The 16,928-nt window shown below is 45.3% G+C and overlaps 1 protein-coding gene across 1 annotated transcript in view; it reads left to right on the top strand.

The window, feature by feature from the left end:
• The window catches only part of LOC126210345 (uncharacterized), a 65,716-nt gene extending 51,409 nt beyond the window's left edge, over nucleotides 1–14,307 (top strand). Inside the window, exon 3 of the mRNA XM_049939560.1 lies at nucleotides 14,035–14,307. Within this exon, the coding sequence (XP_049795517.1) occupies nucleotides 14,035–14,117 (83 nt within the window). The 3' untranslated portion in view covers nucleotides 14,118–14,307. The remainder of the gene's footprint in view (nucleotides 1–14,034) is intronic.
• The last annotated feature ends 2,621 nt before the right edge of the window (nucleotides 14,308–16,928 follow it).

Raw genomic sequence — 16,928 nt, 5'->3', positions numbered from 1 at the left:
ACATGGTATATAGCCAACTTAATGCAACAATGCGTATTATATCAGGCACAATCAGGCCAACTCCTACAGTGTGGCTGCCCGTTCTCAGTAACATAGCCCCTCCTAACCTGCGTCGATAACACGCTCTGGTTAGAGAATTTCAAAAAATCATGACCAACCCTCAATTACAAATCCATGAAGATACTCACGACATCCAAGGAAAGACCGCACAGGCGCTGCACCAAACCAACTTCAAAATAAATGACCGATGGAAAGAGGAAAGGGAGAGCAGAACAGCAGTAAACTGCCACAGAATGCCATGCATCTTTAGTAAACCAAAAGGATTTGATTGCCCTTGCAAAGTTTGGTCAACTCTTACTCGCCTCAGAACCAACTGTGGGAGATGCGCCGACTCCTTACACAGATGGGGTAAACTTCCTTCGGCCGCTTGCGACTGTGGCGCTGAGAGACAGACGGTCAAACACATCGTGCAGGAATGCCCACTAAGGGCATATGAGGGTGGCCCACAGGATTTCCTAATGGCGACCTAAGAGGCAATCGACTATATATTATCTAAGCTGGACGTTTGTTTGTGATTGCCCTTCTGTGAGCGTAAATTTATAATTGGTGGTGTCCTTATATACAAACTGTTATTTATTGTTCTGTTTATACATATATGATTTTTAAAATCGTGTTGTTTCTGTAATTTTGACTGTGATGTTGTGAGCCATATGCTAAATAAATAAAATAAAATCCAGAAGCCTTTTGATACCGTTCGTCACAAGCGACTATTAATATAATTGCTTGCATATGGAGTATAGTCTCATTTGTGTGACTGGATTCGTGATTTCCTCTCAGAGAGGTCACAGTTCCTAGTGATAGATGGCAAATCACCGAGTAGAACAGAAGTGACATCTGGCGTTCCGCAAAGTAGTGTCATAGGTCCTCTGCTGTTCCTGATTTACATAAACGATCTAGGTGATAATCTGAGCAGCCCCCTTACGTTGTTTGCAGATGACGCTGTAACTTACCGCCTAGTAAAATCATCAGACGACCAATTCCAATTACAATATGATCTAGAGAGAATTTCTGTATGGTGCGAAAAGTGGCAATTAGCACTAAACAAAGAAACGTGTGAGGTCATCCACGTGGGTACTAAAAGAAATCCGATAAATTTTGGGTATACGATAAATCGCACAAATCTAAGTGCTGTCAAATCGTGTAAATGCCTAGGAATTACAATTACGAACAACTTAAATTGGAAAAACCACATAGATAATATTGTGGGGAAGGCAAAACAGACACTGCGCTTTGTTGGCATAACACTTAGAAGATGCGACAAACCCTCTAAAAAGACAGCCTACATTACACTTGTCCATCCTCTGCTGGAATATTGCTGTGCGGTATGGGATCCTTACTAGGAAGGATTAACGGAGGACATCGATAAAGTGCAAAGAAGGGCAGCTCGTTTCGTGTTATCGCGCAATAGGGGTGAGAGTGTCACTGATATGATCGCGAGTTGGGGTGGCAGTCACTGAAACAAAGGCGGTTTTCTTTGCAGCGAGATCTATTTACGAAATTTCAATCACCAACTTCTCTTCCGAATGCGAAAATGTTTTGTTGACACCCACCTACGTAGGGATAAATGATCACCATAATAAAATAAAATAAATCAGAGCTCGAACGAAAAGATTTAGGTGTTTCTTTTTTCCCACGCGCCATTCGAGAGTGGAATGGTAGAGAAGTAGTATGAAAATGGTTCGATGAACCCTCTGCCAGGGACTTAACTGTGAATTGCAGAGTAACCATGTAGATGTAGATGTAGATGTTCACCATTGTCTTCAATCTGAGTATAAATATGATGTTCCACGTTTCTTTCAAGTAAACTTGTACCTATGGTTTTTCGTCCACGGTCTAATCCCTAACTGCTTATTAACAAAAAAAATCTACTCGGGTTTTGGCGTCTATCAGATAAAAAATATTGTAAGAAACAACATGGATTCAGAAAACAAAGATTTCGTTCTATTCGTCCACAATACAAAGAAAGCAGTAAAAATAATCCGGATGAGTAAAAGCAGAGCTCGCATATCGAGGTTTCAATACGAGCTTAATTATGTACACTGAAGGGCCAAAGAAACTGCTATAGACATGAGTATTCAAACACAAAGATATGTAAACAGGCAAAATACGGCGCTGCGGTCGGCAACGCATATGTAAGACAACAAGTATTTGGCGCAGTTGTTAGATCGGTTACTGCTGCTACAGTGGCAGTTTATCAAGATTTAACTGAGTTTGAACGTGGTGTTATAGTCGGCGAACGAGCGATGGGACACAGCATCTCCGAGGTAGCGATGAAGTGGGGATTTTCCCGTACGACCATTTCACTAGTGTACCGTGAAATCAGGAATCCGATAAAAAATCAAATCTCCGACATCGCTGCGGCCGTAAAAAGATCCTTCAACAACGGGACCAACGACGACTGAAGAGAATGGTTCAGCATAACAGAAGTACAACCGTTCGGCAAATTGCTGCAGATTTCAGTCCTGGGCCATCAACAAGTGTCAGCGGGAAAACCACTCAACGAAACATCATCGATATGGGATTTGGGAGCCGAAGGCCCACTCGTGTACCCTTGATGACTGCACGACACAAAGTTTACGCCCCGCCTGGGTCCATGAACACCGACATTGGACTGTTGATGACTGGAAACATGTTGTCGGACGAATTTCGTTTCAAATAGTATTGAGCGGATCGAAGTGTACGGGTATGGACACAACCTCACGAATCCATGGATCCTGCATGTCAGCAGGGGTCTGTTCAAGCTGGTGGAGGCTCTGTAATGGTGTGGGGCGTGTGCAGTTAGAGTAACATGGGACCCCTGATACGTTCAGATGCGACTCTGGCAGGTGACACGTATGTAAGCATCCTGCCTGATAACCTGCATCCATTCGTGTCCATTGTGCATTCCAACGGACTTGGGAAATTCCAGAAAGACAATGCAAAATCCTACACGTCCAGAATTGCTACGGAGGGACTCCAGGAACGCTCTTTTGAATTTAAACACTTTCACTGACCACCATACTCCCCAGACATAACATTATTGACCATATCTGGGATGTCTTGCAACGTGCTGTTCAAAACGAGATCTCCGCCCTCTCGTACTGTTACTGATTTATAGACTGCCCTGCAGGATTCATGGTGTCTTCCCTCCAACACTACTTCAGACATCAGTCGTGTTGCGGCACTTCTGCGAGGTCGCAGGGGCCCTACACGACATTAGGTGGGTGTACCGGTTTCTTTGTCTCTTCAGTGTATACAGATAGTACATCGATCCCGGAAATCGAGAATATTGACAATTTTTGCTCGTAATCGATTTCGATACAGGTAAGATATACGCCTGCGCTTTCCCGTGAAAAAGAGGTCTCGACAGGAGGACAAACAGGTAGCCCGATAACAAAAGAGCAAAAGAAAAATTTTTCGTCTGATATAATAGTACAGATTAACAGTTTTCGGATTTTATCCTTTACTTGTACTGTGAAACCTTGGCTCTTACCAAATTTCATAGTCCTAGGTGTACAGGAAGAACCCTGGAGCTTTCTATCAATGAGTTTGGAAGTATCAGAATATGTGACATAAATGGCCCTGCCTTTTGATTGCATTGACTTTAATGTTTCCATGTATTACAACACCAGGAAACTATAGAAATTACTCAGCGACATAAATTTTAACTTGATATGTCCACCCCTTCGTGAGAAAAAGGGGTCTTAACAGACGGACGAACCGGGTGACAGATAGATAACAAATGATTCAAAAAAAATTTTTCGAGTTATAATTACAAATTCACAATTTTCAGATTTTTTCGTTTGGTTTTACATTCTAAATTTGCTTCTTGCCAAATTTGATGATTCTAGGTAAACGGGAAGTACCCTACAGGTTTTGGTGAGTGAGTTTGCGAGTCACAAAATACCGGATGGTTATAATTAAACTTTCTCTATTTAACACGTTATAATACGGAAACTAATTACCTAACGAGCACCAAATTTGGTAGCGTTAATGTACAGGACATATGGAAGAGAAATAATACAGAATCAATTCAACTGAAACACTTTTAATGTGCTGTTACGGTAGAGTACTAGCGCAACTGGAAGCTGGTCAAACACAGCAGGTCGTAGCACGGGCCCTCAGAGTGCCACAAAGTGTGATCTCAAGATTATGGCAACGATTCCGGCAGACAGGAAGCGTGTCCAGGCGCTACAGTACGGGACGTCCACAGTGTAAAACACCACAAGAAGACCTATATCTCACCATCAGTGCCCGTAGACGGCCACGGAGTACTGCAGGTAGCCTTGGTCGGGACCTTACTGCAGCCACTGGAACAGTTGTCTCCAGACACACAGTCTACAGACGACTGAAAACACATGCTTTATTCGCCCGGAGACCTGCAAGGTGCATTCCACTGACCCCTGGTCACAGGAGAGCCAGTAAAGCCTGGTGTCAAGAACACAGTGCATGGTCATTGGAACAGTGGTCCCAGGTTATGTTCACGAACGAGTCCAGGTATAGTCTGAACAGCGATTCTCGCCGGGTTTTCTTTTGGCATGAACCAGGAACCAGATACCAACCACTTAATGTCTTTGAAAGGGACCTGTATGGAGGTCGTGGTTTCATGGTGTGGGGTGGGATCATGATTGGTGCACGTACACCCCTGCATGTCTTTGGCAGAGGAACTGTAACAGGTCAGGTGCATAGGGACTTAACTTTGCACCAGTACGTCCACCTTTTCAGGGGTGCAGTGGGTCCCACCTTCCTCCTGATGGGTGATAACGCACGGCCCCACCGAGCTGTCATCGTGGAGGAGTACCTTGAAACAGAAGACATCAGGCGAATGGAGCGGCCTGCCTGTTCTCCAGGCCTAAACCACATCGATCACGTCTGGGATGCTCTCGGTCGACGTATCGCTGCACGTCTGCAAACCCCTACGACACTTCAGGAGCTTCAACAGGCACTGGTGCAAGAATGGGAGGCTATACCCCAGCAGCTGCTCGACCACCTGATCCAGAGTATGCCAAGCCAATGTGCGGCCTGCGTACGTGCATGGTGATCATATCCCATATTGATGTTGGGGTACATGCGCAGGAAACAGTGGCGTTTTGTAGCACATGTGTTTCTGGACGGTTTTCTCAACTTCTCACCTATACTAAGGTCTTACAGATCTGTGTCGCGTGTGTTCCCTATGTGCCTATGCTATTAGCGCCAGTTTTGTGTAGTGCCACGTTGTGTGGCAGAACATTCTGCAATTAACCATAATTTATGAGCATGAGTGTATATTAGGAAGAGAAACAAATGCTGTGCAATATTGTATGGATCCTCTGGAATTGTAGTCCACCTAGGAAGATCGCATTCTTACCAACCCTCCTGCCGATCAATTCCTGAGTATTTCATCTCAGTTTAGGATCCTTGTCAGTTGGGGTTGATAGAAGAGAGAGAGAGAGTATCGAAAGAAGTACAGTGCTTTTCGTCACGAATTCGCTTAGTAAACATGAAAGCGTCACAGAAACACTCATCCAATTCCAGTGGCAGGTGCTACAAGAAGGGCATACGTTCCAACGAGGGTCAACCAATACAGTGTGCCCTCCTACACATATCTCACAAAAAAGGGACCTAAGGGTAAAACTGGAAACTTATGGAGGTATAACAAACCCATCCGTGACTGTATTAGGAAAGAGGATCACTTGAAACGTGGTACACGAAGTACTCTCCACCACGCACGGTCATGTGGCGTGGGATGCAGCTAGGACAGGCGCACGAGAAACAAACTGAAGGCGTAAGTACGAGGTGCATTCAAGTTCTAAGACCTCCCATTTTTTTTCTCCGGACTGGAAAGAGATAGAAACATGCGCATTGTTTTAAAATGAGGCCGCGTTCATTGTCAATACGTCCCAGAGATGGCAGCACCGTACGGCAGATGGAATTTTACCGCCAGCGGCGAGAATGAGAACTGTTTTACTTAAAATGGCGACGTTTTCCTTACTTGAACAGCGTGCAATCATTCATTTTCTGAATTTGCGTGGTGTGAAACCAATTGAAATTCATCGACAGTTGAAGGAGACATGTGGTGATGGAGTTATGGATGTGTCGAAAGTGCGTTCGTGGGTGCGACAGTTTAATGAAGGCAGAACATCGTGTGACAACAAACCGAAACAACCTCGGGCTCGCACAAGCCGGTCTGACGACATGATCGAGAAAGTGGAGAGAATTGTATTGGGGGACCGCCGAATGACTGTTGAACAGATCGCCTCCACAGTTGGCATTTCTGTGGGTTCTGTGCCCACAATCCTGCATGACGACCTGAAAATGCGAAAAGTGTCATCCAGGTGGGTGCCACGAATGCTGACGGACGACCACATGGCTGCCCGTGTGGCATGTTGCCAAGCAATGTCGACGCGCAACGACAGCATGAATGGGACTTTCTTTTCGTCAGTTGTGACAATGGATGAGACGTGGATGCCATTTTTCAATCCAGAAACAAAGCGCCAGTCAGCTCAATGGAAGCGCACAGATTCACCGCCACCAAAAAAATTTCGGGTAACCGCCAGTGCTGAAAAAATGGTGGTGTCCATGTTCTGGGACAGCGAGGGCGTAATCCTTACCCATTGCGTTCCAAAGGGCACTACGGTATCAGGTGCATCCTACGAAGAACAAATTCCTTCCTGCACTACAACAAAAACGTCCGGGAAGGGCTGCGTGTGTGCTGTTTCACCAAGACAACGCACCCGCACATCGAGCTAACGTTACGCAACAGTTTCTTCGTGATAACAACTTTGAAGTGATTCCTCATGGTCCCTACTCACATGACTTGGCTCCTAGTGACTTTTGGCTTTTTCCGACAGTGAAAGACACTCTTCGTGGCCGCAAATTCACCAGCCGTGCTGCTATTGCCTCAGCGATTTTCCAGTGGTCAAAACAGACTCCTAAAGAAGCCTTCGCCGCTGCCATGGAATCATGGCGTCAGCGTTGTGAAAAATGTGTACGTCTGCAGGGCGATTACGTCGAGAAGTAACGCCAGTTTCATCGATTTCGGGTGAGTAGTTAATTAGAAAAAAATCGGAGGCCTTAGAACTTGAATGCACCTCGCAAGTACACTACTGGCCATTAAAATTGCTACACCACGAAGATGACGTGCTACAGACGCGAAATTTCACCGACATGAAGAAGATGCTGTGATATGCAAATGATTAGCTTTTCAGAACATTCACACAAGGTTGGCGCCGGTGGCGACACCTACTACGTGCTGACATGACGAAAGTTTCCAACCGATTTCTCATACACAAACAGCAGTTGACCGGTGTTGCCTGGTGAAACGTTGTTGTGATGCCTCGTGGAAGGAGGAGAAATGCGTACCATCACGCTTCCGACTTTGATAAAGGTCGGATTGTAGCCTATCGCCATTGCGGTTTATCGTATCGCTTGCGTTGGTCGAGATCCAATGACTATTAGCACAATATGGAATCGGTGGGTTCAGGAGGGTAATACGGAACGCCGTGCTGGACCACAACGGCCTCGTATCACTATCAGTCGAGATGACAGGCATCTTATCTGCATGGCTGTAACGGATCGTGCAGCCACGTCTCTATCCCTGAGTCCACAGATGTGAACGTTTGCAAGACGACAACCATCTGCACGAACAGTTCGACGACGTTTGCAAGACAACAACCATCTGCACGAACAGTTCGACGACGTTTGCAGCAGCATGGACTATCAGCTCGGAGACCATGGCTGCGGTTACCCATGACGCTGCATCACAGACAGGAGCGCCTGCGATGGTGTACTCAACGTCGAACCTGGGTGCACGAATGGCAAAACGTCATCTTTTCGGATAAATCCAGGTTCTGTTTACAGCATCATGATGGTCGCATCCGTGTTTGGCGACATCGCGGTGAACACACATTGGAAGCGTATATTCGTCATTACCACACTGGAGTATCACCCGGCGTGATGTGTGTAATTGGTTACACGTCTCGGCCACCTCTTGTTCACATTGACGGCACTTTGAACAGTGGACGTTACATTTCAGATGTGTTACGACCCGTGGTTCTACCCTTCATTCGATCCCTTCAAAACCCTATATCTGAGCAGGATAATGCACGACCGCGTGTTGCAGGTCCTGTATGGGCCTTTCTGGATACAGAAAATGTTCGACTGCTGCCCTGGCCAGCACATTCTCCAGGTCTCTCGTCAATTGAAAACGTCTGGTCAATGGTAGCCGAGCAACTGGATTGTCACAACACGTCAACCACTACTCTTGATGAACTGTGGTATCGTGTTGAAGCTGCATGGGCAGCTGTACCTGTACATGCCATCCAAGCTCTGTTTGACTGAACGCCCAGGTGTATCAAGGCCGTTATTACGGCCAGAGGTGGCTGTTCTGGGTACTGATTTGTCAGGATCTATGCACGCAAATTGCGTGAAAATGTAATCACATGTCAGTTCTAGTATAATATATTTGTCCAATGAATACCCGTTTATCATCTGCAGTTCTTCTTGGTGTAGCAATTTTAATGGCCAGTGGTGTATGAATTGAGATTTCCTCTCAGTTACAGAAGTCAGTATCGGGAATTTTCTAAAGTACACAAAATACTTTTTGTGTGGCATTTGGAAGGCTTCAATGATATAAAATGTGTGGAGATTCATGAAACAGAAACAAAATAACAATATAAAACTAACCTTTTCTGCCATGTTATTATTTTAACTAAAGACTGACTGCGACAGTGTCGATAATGATTTAGCTAGGCACACAGACTAAAATTAGAATCAACAGTAGAAAACACTGTCTAATCCTGCAAGAAAATTACCTCATAGAGAAAACCAAAGCAGAAAGGAGAACCCTGTTGAATAAACAAGTACAGACACAAAAGAAACAAACATACACATTCTTCAGCTCACTCTCTCTAAGCACACGCGATATAAAAATCATGAATAGAAGTTTGCTTTGAATCTATACTTCTTTAGTTGGCAACAAGTAGGTAAACACACCAAGAGGAGGAAACACGTAATGAAGTTACAATATTTACATTGTTAAAAGCACACTGTCCGAAGAAACAGTTTCATCGCGTGGCAAAAGAATAATAGTATTCCACAAAAAAGAAGGGAAAACATGGTGAACAGTGTGAAAAAGGTCGGAACTCAAAATTGTGCTTATATATCAACAGTAAAATGGTAGTGCGACCTTCAGACCAGATGAGAGGAAACGCAGGTAACAACAAATCGTTAGTTATTACATTTTTACATAAAATATAGGGACGTGAACTGTTTTATAACCTCAAATTAACAAAACTCTATCGCTGTAGGCCCCACTGATGATGCCTTACAGCAAGAAAAAAGAGAAACACGTTTGGGAAAAATAAATTAAGTGGCAGCAGGAAAAGGTGGTTTTATTTACAAAACAAGTATTTCTGTGCTTGCTGCGGAGGATGGCCACGCAAACAAACTCGTTACAATTTATTCTCTCATCTCCGAGGCATACCAGTATCAGTATACAGAGAAATTCAGATTCATAGATATTTTTGTTAGGTCACACAAAAAGTTGTGACTAGTCGTTTCAAGGTAATAGCGAGGTCACCGGTTCAAATCGGACACACATTTTAGTACACAAGACAGCCGGAATTCTTAAACTTAATTTTCAACAAGTACATTACATATTTTCACTTAACAGTTTCATGAGAGAACTATTTCATGCAACTGCTGTATTAATTCTGCTCTTTACTATGAGATGCCAATAAGCTGGACATTCCGCACCTCACACTAACGATTACGAAAATACCCTGGTTGGCTGTGAACATACAAATCTCTTAATTTATCCACCTGCAGATCCACTGTCTTTACTATGTACTGTATTACCACAAGTATGCATGATTGGACCTATTCTTGTTACTCTTAAAGCTGTGGAATGCTACCCAAAATTTACTCCTTTTTCCCGCTTTGCTAAACCTGTAACTTATTTCTCATGCAACTTTTTTCAAATCTATGACAGTTTTCGTTGAAATAAATTTATTGTTCTCAGTATGGTCATAACGCTGAGGTAAAATTCAGGATTCGGATCAGGCTCCCACTACAGGTGACAGTCTCGATACATACATCTACATCTACATCTAAATCTACATGGATACTCTGCAAATCACATTTAATTGTCTGGCCGAGGGTTTATCGAACCACCTTCACAATTCTCTATTATTCCAATCTCGTATAGCGCACGGAAAGAATGAACACCTGTATCTTTCCGTACGAGCTCTGATTTCCCTTATTTTATCGTGGTGATCGTTCCTCCCTATGTAGGTCGGATATACACTCCTGGAAATTGAAATAGGAACACCGTGAATTCATTGTCCCAGGAAGGGGAAACTTTATTGACACATTCCTGGGGTCAGATACATCACATGATCACACTGACAGAACCACAGTCACATAGACACAGGCAACAGAGCATGCACAATGTCGGCACTAGTACAGTGTATATCCACCTTTCGCAGCAATGCAGGCTGCTATTCTCCCATGGAGACGATCGTAGAGATGCTGGATGTAGTCCTGTGGAACGGCTTGCCATGCCATTTCCACCTGGCGCCTCAGTTGGACCAGCGTTCGTGCTGGACGTGCAGACCGCGTGAGACGACGCTTCATCCAGTCCCAAACATGCTCAATGGGGGACAGATCCGGAGATCTTGCTGGCCAGGGTAGTTGACTTACACCTTCTAGAGCACGTTGGGTGGCACAGGATACATGCGGACGTGCATTGTTCTGTTGGAACAGCAAGTTCCCTTGCCGGTCTAGGAATGGTAGAACGATGGGTTCGATGACGGTTTGGATGTACCGTGCACTATTCAGTGTCCCCTCGACGATCACCAGTGGTGTACGGCCAGTGTAGGAGATCGCTCCCCACACCATGATGCCGGGTGTTGGCCCTGTGTGCCTCGGTCGTATGCAGTCCTGATTGTGGCGCTCACCTGCACGGCGCCAAACACGCATACGACCATCATTGGCACCAAGGCAGAAGCGACTCTCATCGCTGAAGACGACACGTCTCCATTCGTCCCTCCATTCACGCCTGTCGCGACACCACTGGAGGCGGGCTGCACGATGTTGGGGCGTGAGCGGAAGACGGCCTAACGGTGTGCGGGACCGTAGCCCAGCTTCATGGAGACGGTTGCGAATGGTCCTCGCCGATACCCCAGGAGCAACAGTGTCCCTAATTTGCTGGGAAGTGGCGGTGCGGTCCCCTACGGCACTGCGTAGGATCCTACGGTCTTGGCGTGCATCCGTGCGTCGCTGCGGTCCGGTCCCAGGTCGACGGGCACGTGCACCTTGCGCCGACCACTGGCGACAACATCGATGTACTGTGGAGACCTCACGCCCCACGTGTTGAGCAATTCGGCGGTACGTCCACCCGGCCTCCCGCATGCCCACTATACGCCCTCACTCAAAGTCCGTCAACTGCACATACGGTTCACGTCCACGCTGTCGCGGCATGCTACCAGTGTTAAAGACTGCGATGGAGCTCCGTATGCCACGGCAAACTGGCTGACACTGACGGCGGCGGTGCACAAATGCTGCGCAGCTAGCGCCATTCGACGGCCAACACCGCGGTTCCTGGTGTGTCCGCTGTGCCGTGCGTGTGATCATTGCATGTACAGCCCTCTCGCAGTGTCCGGAGCAAGTATGGTGGGTCTGACACACCGGTGTCAATGTGTTCTTTTTTCCATTTCCAGGAGTGTATTTTCGCATTCGGAGGAGAAAGTTGGTGATCGAAATTTCGTGAGAAGATTCCGTCGCAACGAAAAACGCCTTTCTTTTAATAATGTCCAACCCAAATCCTGTATCATTTCTGTGACACTCTCTCCCATATTCCGCAATAATACAAAATGTGCTGCCTTTCTTTGAACTTTTTCGATGAACTCCGTCAGTCCTATCTGGTAAGCATCCCACACAGCGCAGCAGTATTCTAAAAAAGGACGGACAAGTGTAGTATAGGCAGTCTCCTTAGTAGGTCTGTTACATTTTCTAAGTGTCCTGCCAAAAAACAACATAGGTTGAATTCCTAAAAAGCACACAATAAACAGTGATCCATACAGTTTTACACTTCTAATGAAAACAGTGCTTTGCGAGCATTGCACAGATATGACCTCATCATTTAACGCGCTCACACAGGGCTCCTCTCCCAGTTACCAATTTACATTGAGCGTAATATTAACATTTCATATACGAGGGGCGTTTGAAAAGTCCGTGCAAAAATAAAAACGACTTACGCGTTTGGGGTAAAACTTTTTTATTTTTCGTCATAGTCCCCTTTTAGACTTATACACTTCGTCCAACGCTGTTCTAATTTGTGGATCCATTCTGAATAATAGGAGTTGTCCAAGTCCGCAAAATAGCTATTAGTTGCTGCAATCACTTCCTCGTTTGAATAAAATCATTGTCCAATTTCTTCAAATTGGGGAACAAACAGTAGTCCAAGGGAGCCAAATCTGGAGAATAGGGGGCATGTGAAACGAGTTGGAATCCTATTTTCATTAATTTTGCGACCACAACTGCTGAGGTGCGTGCTGGTGCATTGTCGTGATGGAAAAAGGACCTTTTTGCGGTCCAATCGCTGGCGTTTCTCTTGCAGCGCGATTTTCAAACGGTCCAATAACGATGGATAATATGCACCTGTAATAGTTTTACCCTTTTCCAGATAGTCGATGAGGATTATACCTTGCGAATTCCAAAAGACAGTCGCCATAACCTTTCCGGCAGAAGGACTGGTCTTCGCCTTTTTTGGTGCAGATTCTCCCTTGGTAACCCATTGTTTAGATTGTAGGAGTATAGTAATGTAGCCATGTTTCACCCACAGTGACGAAACAGCTGCAAACCATCCTTGCAACGCTTCACTCGATTCCGTTTTAAGTCAAGCGTGAGCAATCGCGGAACTGATCTTGAGGATAGCTTTCTCATGTCCAAATGTTTATGAAAAATATTATGTACCCCTTCATTAGAGATGATCACCGCACTAGCATCACCAAATCATGGATTTTATCAATGATTTATCGAGTCGTAACCTCCACAGGGCGTCCAGAACGTTCAGCATCACTTGTGCCCATATGACCACTCCGAAAATTTTGAAACGACTTATAAACTGTTCTAATCGAAGGTGCAGAGTCACCGTAATGTTTATCAAGCTTCTATTTAGTCTCCTGAGGCGTTTTGCCTTTCATAAAGTAACGTTTAATCAACACACTAAATTCTTCTTCGTAAATATAAAATGTAGACTGGCAATGACAAGGAAAGCGTTTCTGAAGAAGAGAAATTTGTTAACATCGAGTATAGATTTAAGCGTCAGGAAGTCATTTCTGAAAGTATTTGTATGGAGTGTAGCCATGTATGGAAGTGAAACATGAACGATAAATAGTTTGGACAAGAAGAGAATAGAAGCTTTCAAAATGTGGTGCTACAGAAGAATGCTGAAGATTAGATGGGTAGATCACATAACTAACGAGGAGGTATTGAATAGAATTGGAGAGAAGAGAAATTTGTAGCACAACTTGACTAGAAAAAGGGATAGGTTGGTAGCGCATATTCTGAGGCATCAAGGGATCACCAATTTAGTATTGGAGGGCAGCGTGGAGGGTAAAACTCGTAGAGGGAGACCAAGAGATGAATATGCTAAACAGATTCAGAAGGATGTAGGTTACAGTAGGTACTGGGAGATGAAGAAGCTTGTACAGGATAGAGCAGCATGGAGAGCTGCATCAAACCAGTCTCTGGACTGAAGTCCACAACAACAACAACATTTTTTGACAATCACTCGACTTCCTTGATTCACACAAATGCCAAAAACAAAGAAATAGACCAATATGGCTGAAATTTTGTGTGTGTTCTTTCGAAAGATGCTACTAACTAAAAATAACCTCGATACGCGCCGGTGGTGCCATCTCTCGGACCTTGCACGGACTTTTCAAACGCCGCTCGCATTTAAACAGAATTAACATCCATTTGAGTGTGATAGCTCTCTCTGTTGTATCGCAGTCGGCAACGGAATTGTAAGTTTCCGTCCAACGCTGATGGCAGTCGCAGACGATCTGGTGGATCCGGTGATGTGCGCCCACTGAGCCACGCAGCCTGTAGCAATGTACTACGAGCAGAGGTGCCGCTGCAACACAGGACGGCCGGCGGCAGCCAATCAGTGGACTTGCGCTCGGAGCCACGTTGCTGTGTGATGCCATGTAGACAACGCCTCATCACAGCTCAATCTTCATTGTTTGTGCTTTAGTACAGAGGGACTTTTCCTTGTGGACATTGTGGTTGGTGGACTCTGTTTCTTTCTGCATAAGTTGTACTGAGTCTTCATTCCCGAGTTAAGTAAATCTTCTGTTTGTTGTTTTAACTTGTTCACTAATCATTTCTGCTACTAACTAGCTTTTCTACGACGACAGCTGCTGCACCACTTTGTATCCCACCCCTCCTTACTGTTTTGTAAGAAGTCGGGCACAACACTGAGGGTCTAATGTCTTGTAGCTGGCGAAGGACTGTAGCCTCGCATCCACAATGCGCATGTACAGCATGGTGGCTGACGCCCTTCTCTCTGCTAGCGCCTTCTATCGTTTCCAATGGAAGGAAATGTGGCAAACTTGTAGTCACATATACACCTTGGCCATTAAACTTGCTACACCAAGAAGAAATGCAGATGATAAACAGGTATTCATTGGACAAATATATTATACTAGAACTGACATGTGATTACATTTTCACGCAATTTGGGTGCATAGATCCTGAGAAATTAGTACCCAGAACAACCACCTCTGGCCGTAATAACGGCCTTTATACGCCTGGGCATTGAATCAAACAGAGCTTGGATGGCGTGTACAGGTACAACTGCCCATGCAGCTTCAACACGATACCACAGTTCATCAAGAGTAGTGATTGGTGTATTGTGACGAGCCAGTTGCTCGGCCACCATTGACCAGACGTTTTCAATTGGTGAGAGATCTGGAGAATGTGCTGGCCAGGGCAGTAGTCGAACATTGTCTGTATCCAGAAGCCCATACAGGACCTGCAACATGCGGTCGTGCATTGTCCTGCTGAAATGTAAGGTTTCTCAGGGATCGAATGAAGGATAGAGCCATGGGTCGTAACACATCTGAAATGTAACGTCCACTGTTCAAACTGCCGTCAACGTGAACAAGAGGTGACCGAGATGTGTAACCAATGCCACCTCATACCATAACGCCGGGTGATATGCCAGTATGGCGATGACGAATACACGCTTCCAATGTGTGTTCACCGCGATGTCGCCAAACACGGATGCGACCATCATGATGCTGTAAACAGAACCTGGATTCATCCGAAAAAATTGTGTTCTGCCATTCGTGCACCCAGGTTCGTCGTTGAGTACACCATCGTAGGCGCTCCTGTCTGTGATGCAGCGTCAAGGGTAACCGCAGCCATGGTCTCCGAGCTGATACTTCATGCTGCTGCAAACGTTGTCCAACTGTTCGTGCAGATGGTTGTTGTCTTGCAGACGTTCCCATCTGTTGACTCAGGAGTTGAGACGTGGCTGCACGATCCGTTACAGCAATACGGATAAGATGCCTTTCATCTCGACTACTAGTGATACGAGGCCGTTGGGATCCAGCACGGCGTTCCGTATTACGCTCCTGAACCCACCGATTCCATATTCTGCTAATAGTCATTGGATGTCCACCAGCGCGAGCAGCAATGTCGCGATACGATTAACCGCAATCGCGATAGGCTACAATCCGACCTTTATCAAAGTCGGAAACGTCATGGTACGCATTTCTCCTCCTTACACGAGGCATCACAACAACGTTTCACCAGGCAACGCCGGTCAACTGCTGTTTGTGTATGAGAAATCGGTTGGAAACTTTCGTCATGTCAGCACGTTGTAGGTGTCGCCACTGGCGCCAACCTTGTGTGAATGCTCTGAAAAGCTAATCATTTGCATATCGCAGCATCTTCTTCATGTCGGTTAAATTTCGCGTCTGTAGCACGTCATCTTCGTGGTGTAGCAATTTTAATGGCCAGTAGTGTACCATAAGCAATTACATCCAGTAATGCTTTACTACGTGTGAAACGTGCCTTCTGACTATCTGAAATTACGCAAAGCAAAAATCCTCCAATGCAGTGACAGTAAAAGATGTGAATAATTTAAAAGATTTGCATGCGCATTCTGCAGCGTCAAGAATGCACTTGCCAACAACGCTGGGATTATTTGTCATTCTTACAGTTTCGCTGAGAAACTCCTATTCTCCCATCATCAAATTCTCAGGACAATGCCTTGCCGAAGGCTCCCGTCGTTCTTCATTGGGTGTAAAACTTCAATAAAAGTCGTACACCATAAACGTGGAAAAATTAATATGATCGGACTTCGTTTCTTACAAAAATACGTTCTTTCTCCAATGTGAGAATGATTAACGGAAAAACCAATGTGAAGCACTAATCGTTTCAACATTTTAGTTGCAACCTTATTGAAGACAGCCTCCTGCAAAAATATCAATTTACAATTCTGATTGGTTAATGACATAGAAAATGGACATTTCAAATATTTCTATTAAATAAAACACTGACACATAAATTAAGACAGCTACCTGCCAGGTTAGCCAAGAGCACTAATGTGCTGCTTCCTGGATTCCAGTAGCCGCGCCGGCCCCGGGTCGAATCCACTCGGCAGATTAACGACGAGGGCCGGTGTGCCGGCCAGCCTGGATGTGGTTTTTAGGTGCTTTTCCACATCCTACTATGTGAATACTGGGCTGGTCCCCATGTCCTGCCTCAGTTACACGACTCACAGACATTTGAAAAAACGTTCACACTATTTCATGTCTTATACTAGGTGCAGACAGTTGGGATACACTACTTTCGTCCCAAGTGGGGTAGGGGGTGGGGGGTACGATGTGGCGACA

Source organism: Schistocerca nitens, chromosome 10, assembly GCF_023898315.1.
Source record: "Schistocerca nitens isolate TAMUIC-IGC-003100 chromosome 10, iqSchNite1.1, whole genome shotgun sequence".
Classification (NCBI taxonomy): Eukaryota; Metazoa; Arthropoda; class Insecta; order Orthoptera; family Acrididae; genus Schistocerca; species Schistocerca nitens.
Note: the sequence above shows the minus strand (reverse complement) of the source record. Positions and strands in the feature narration are given on the sequence as shown.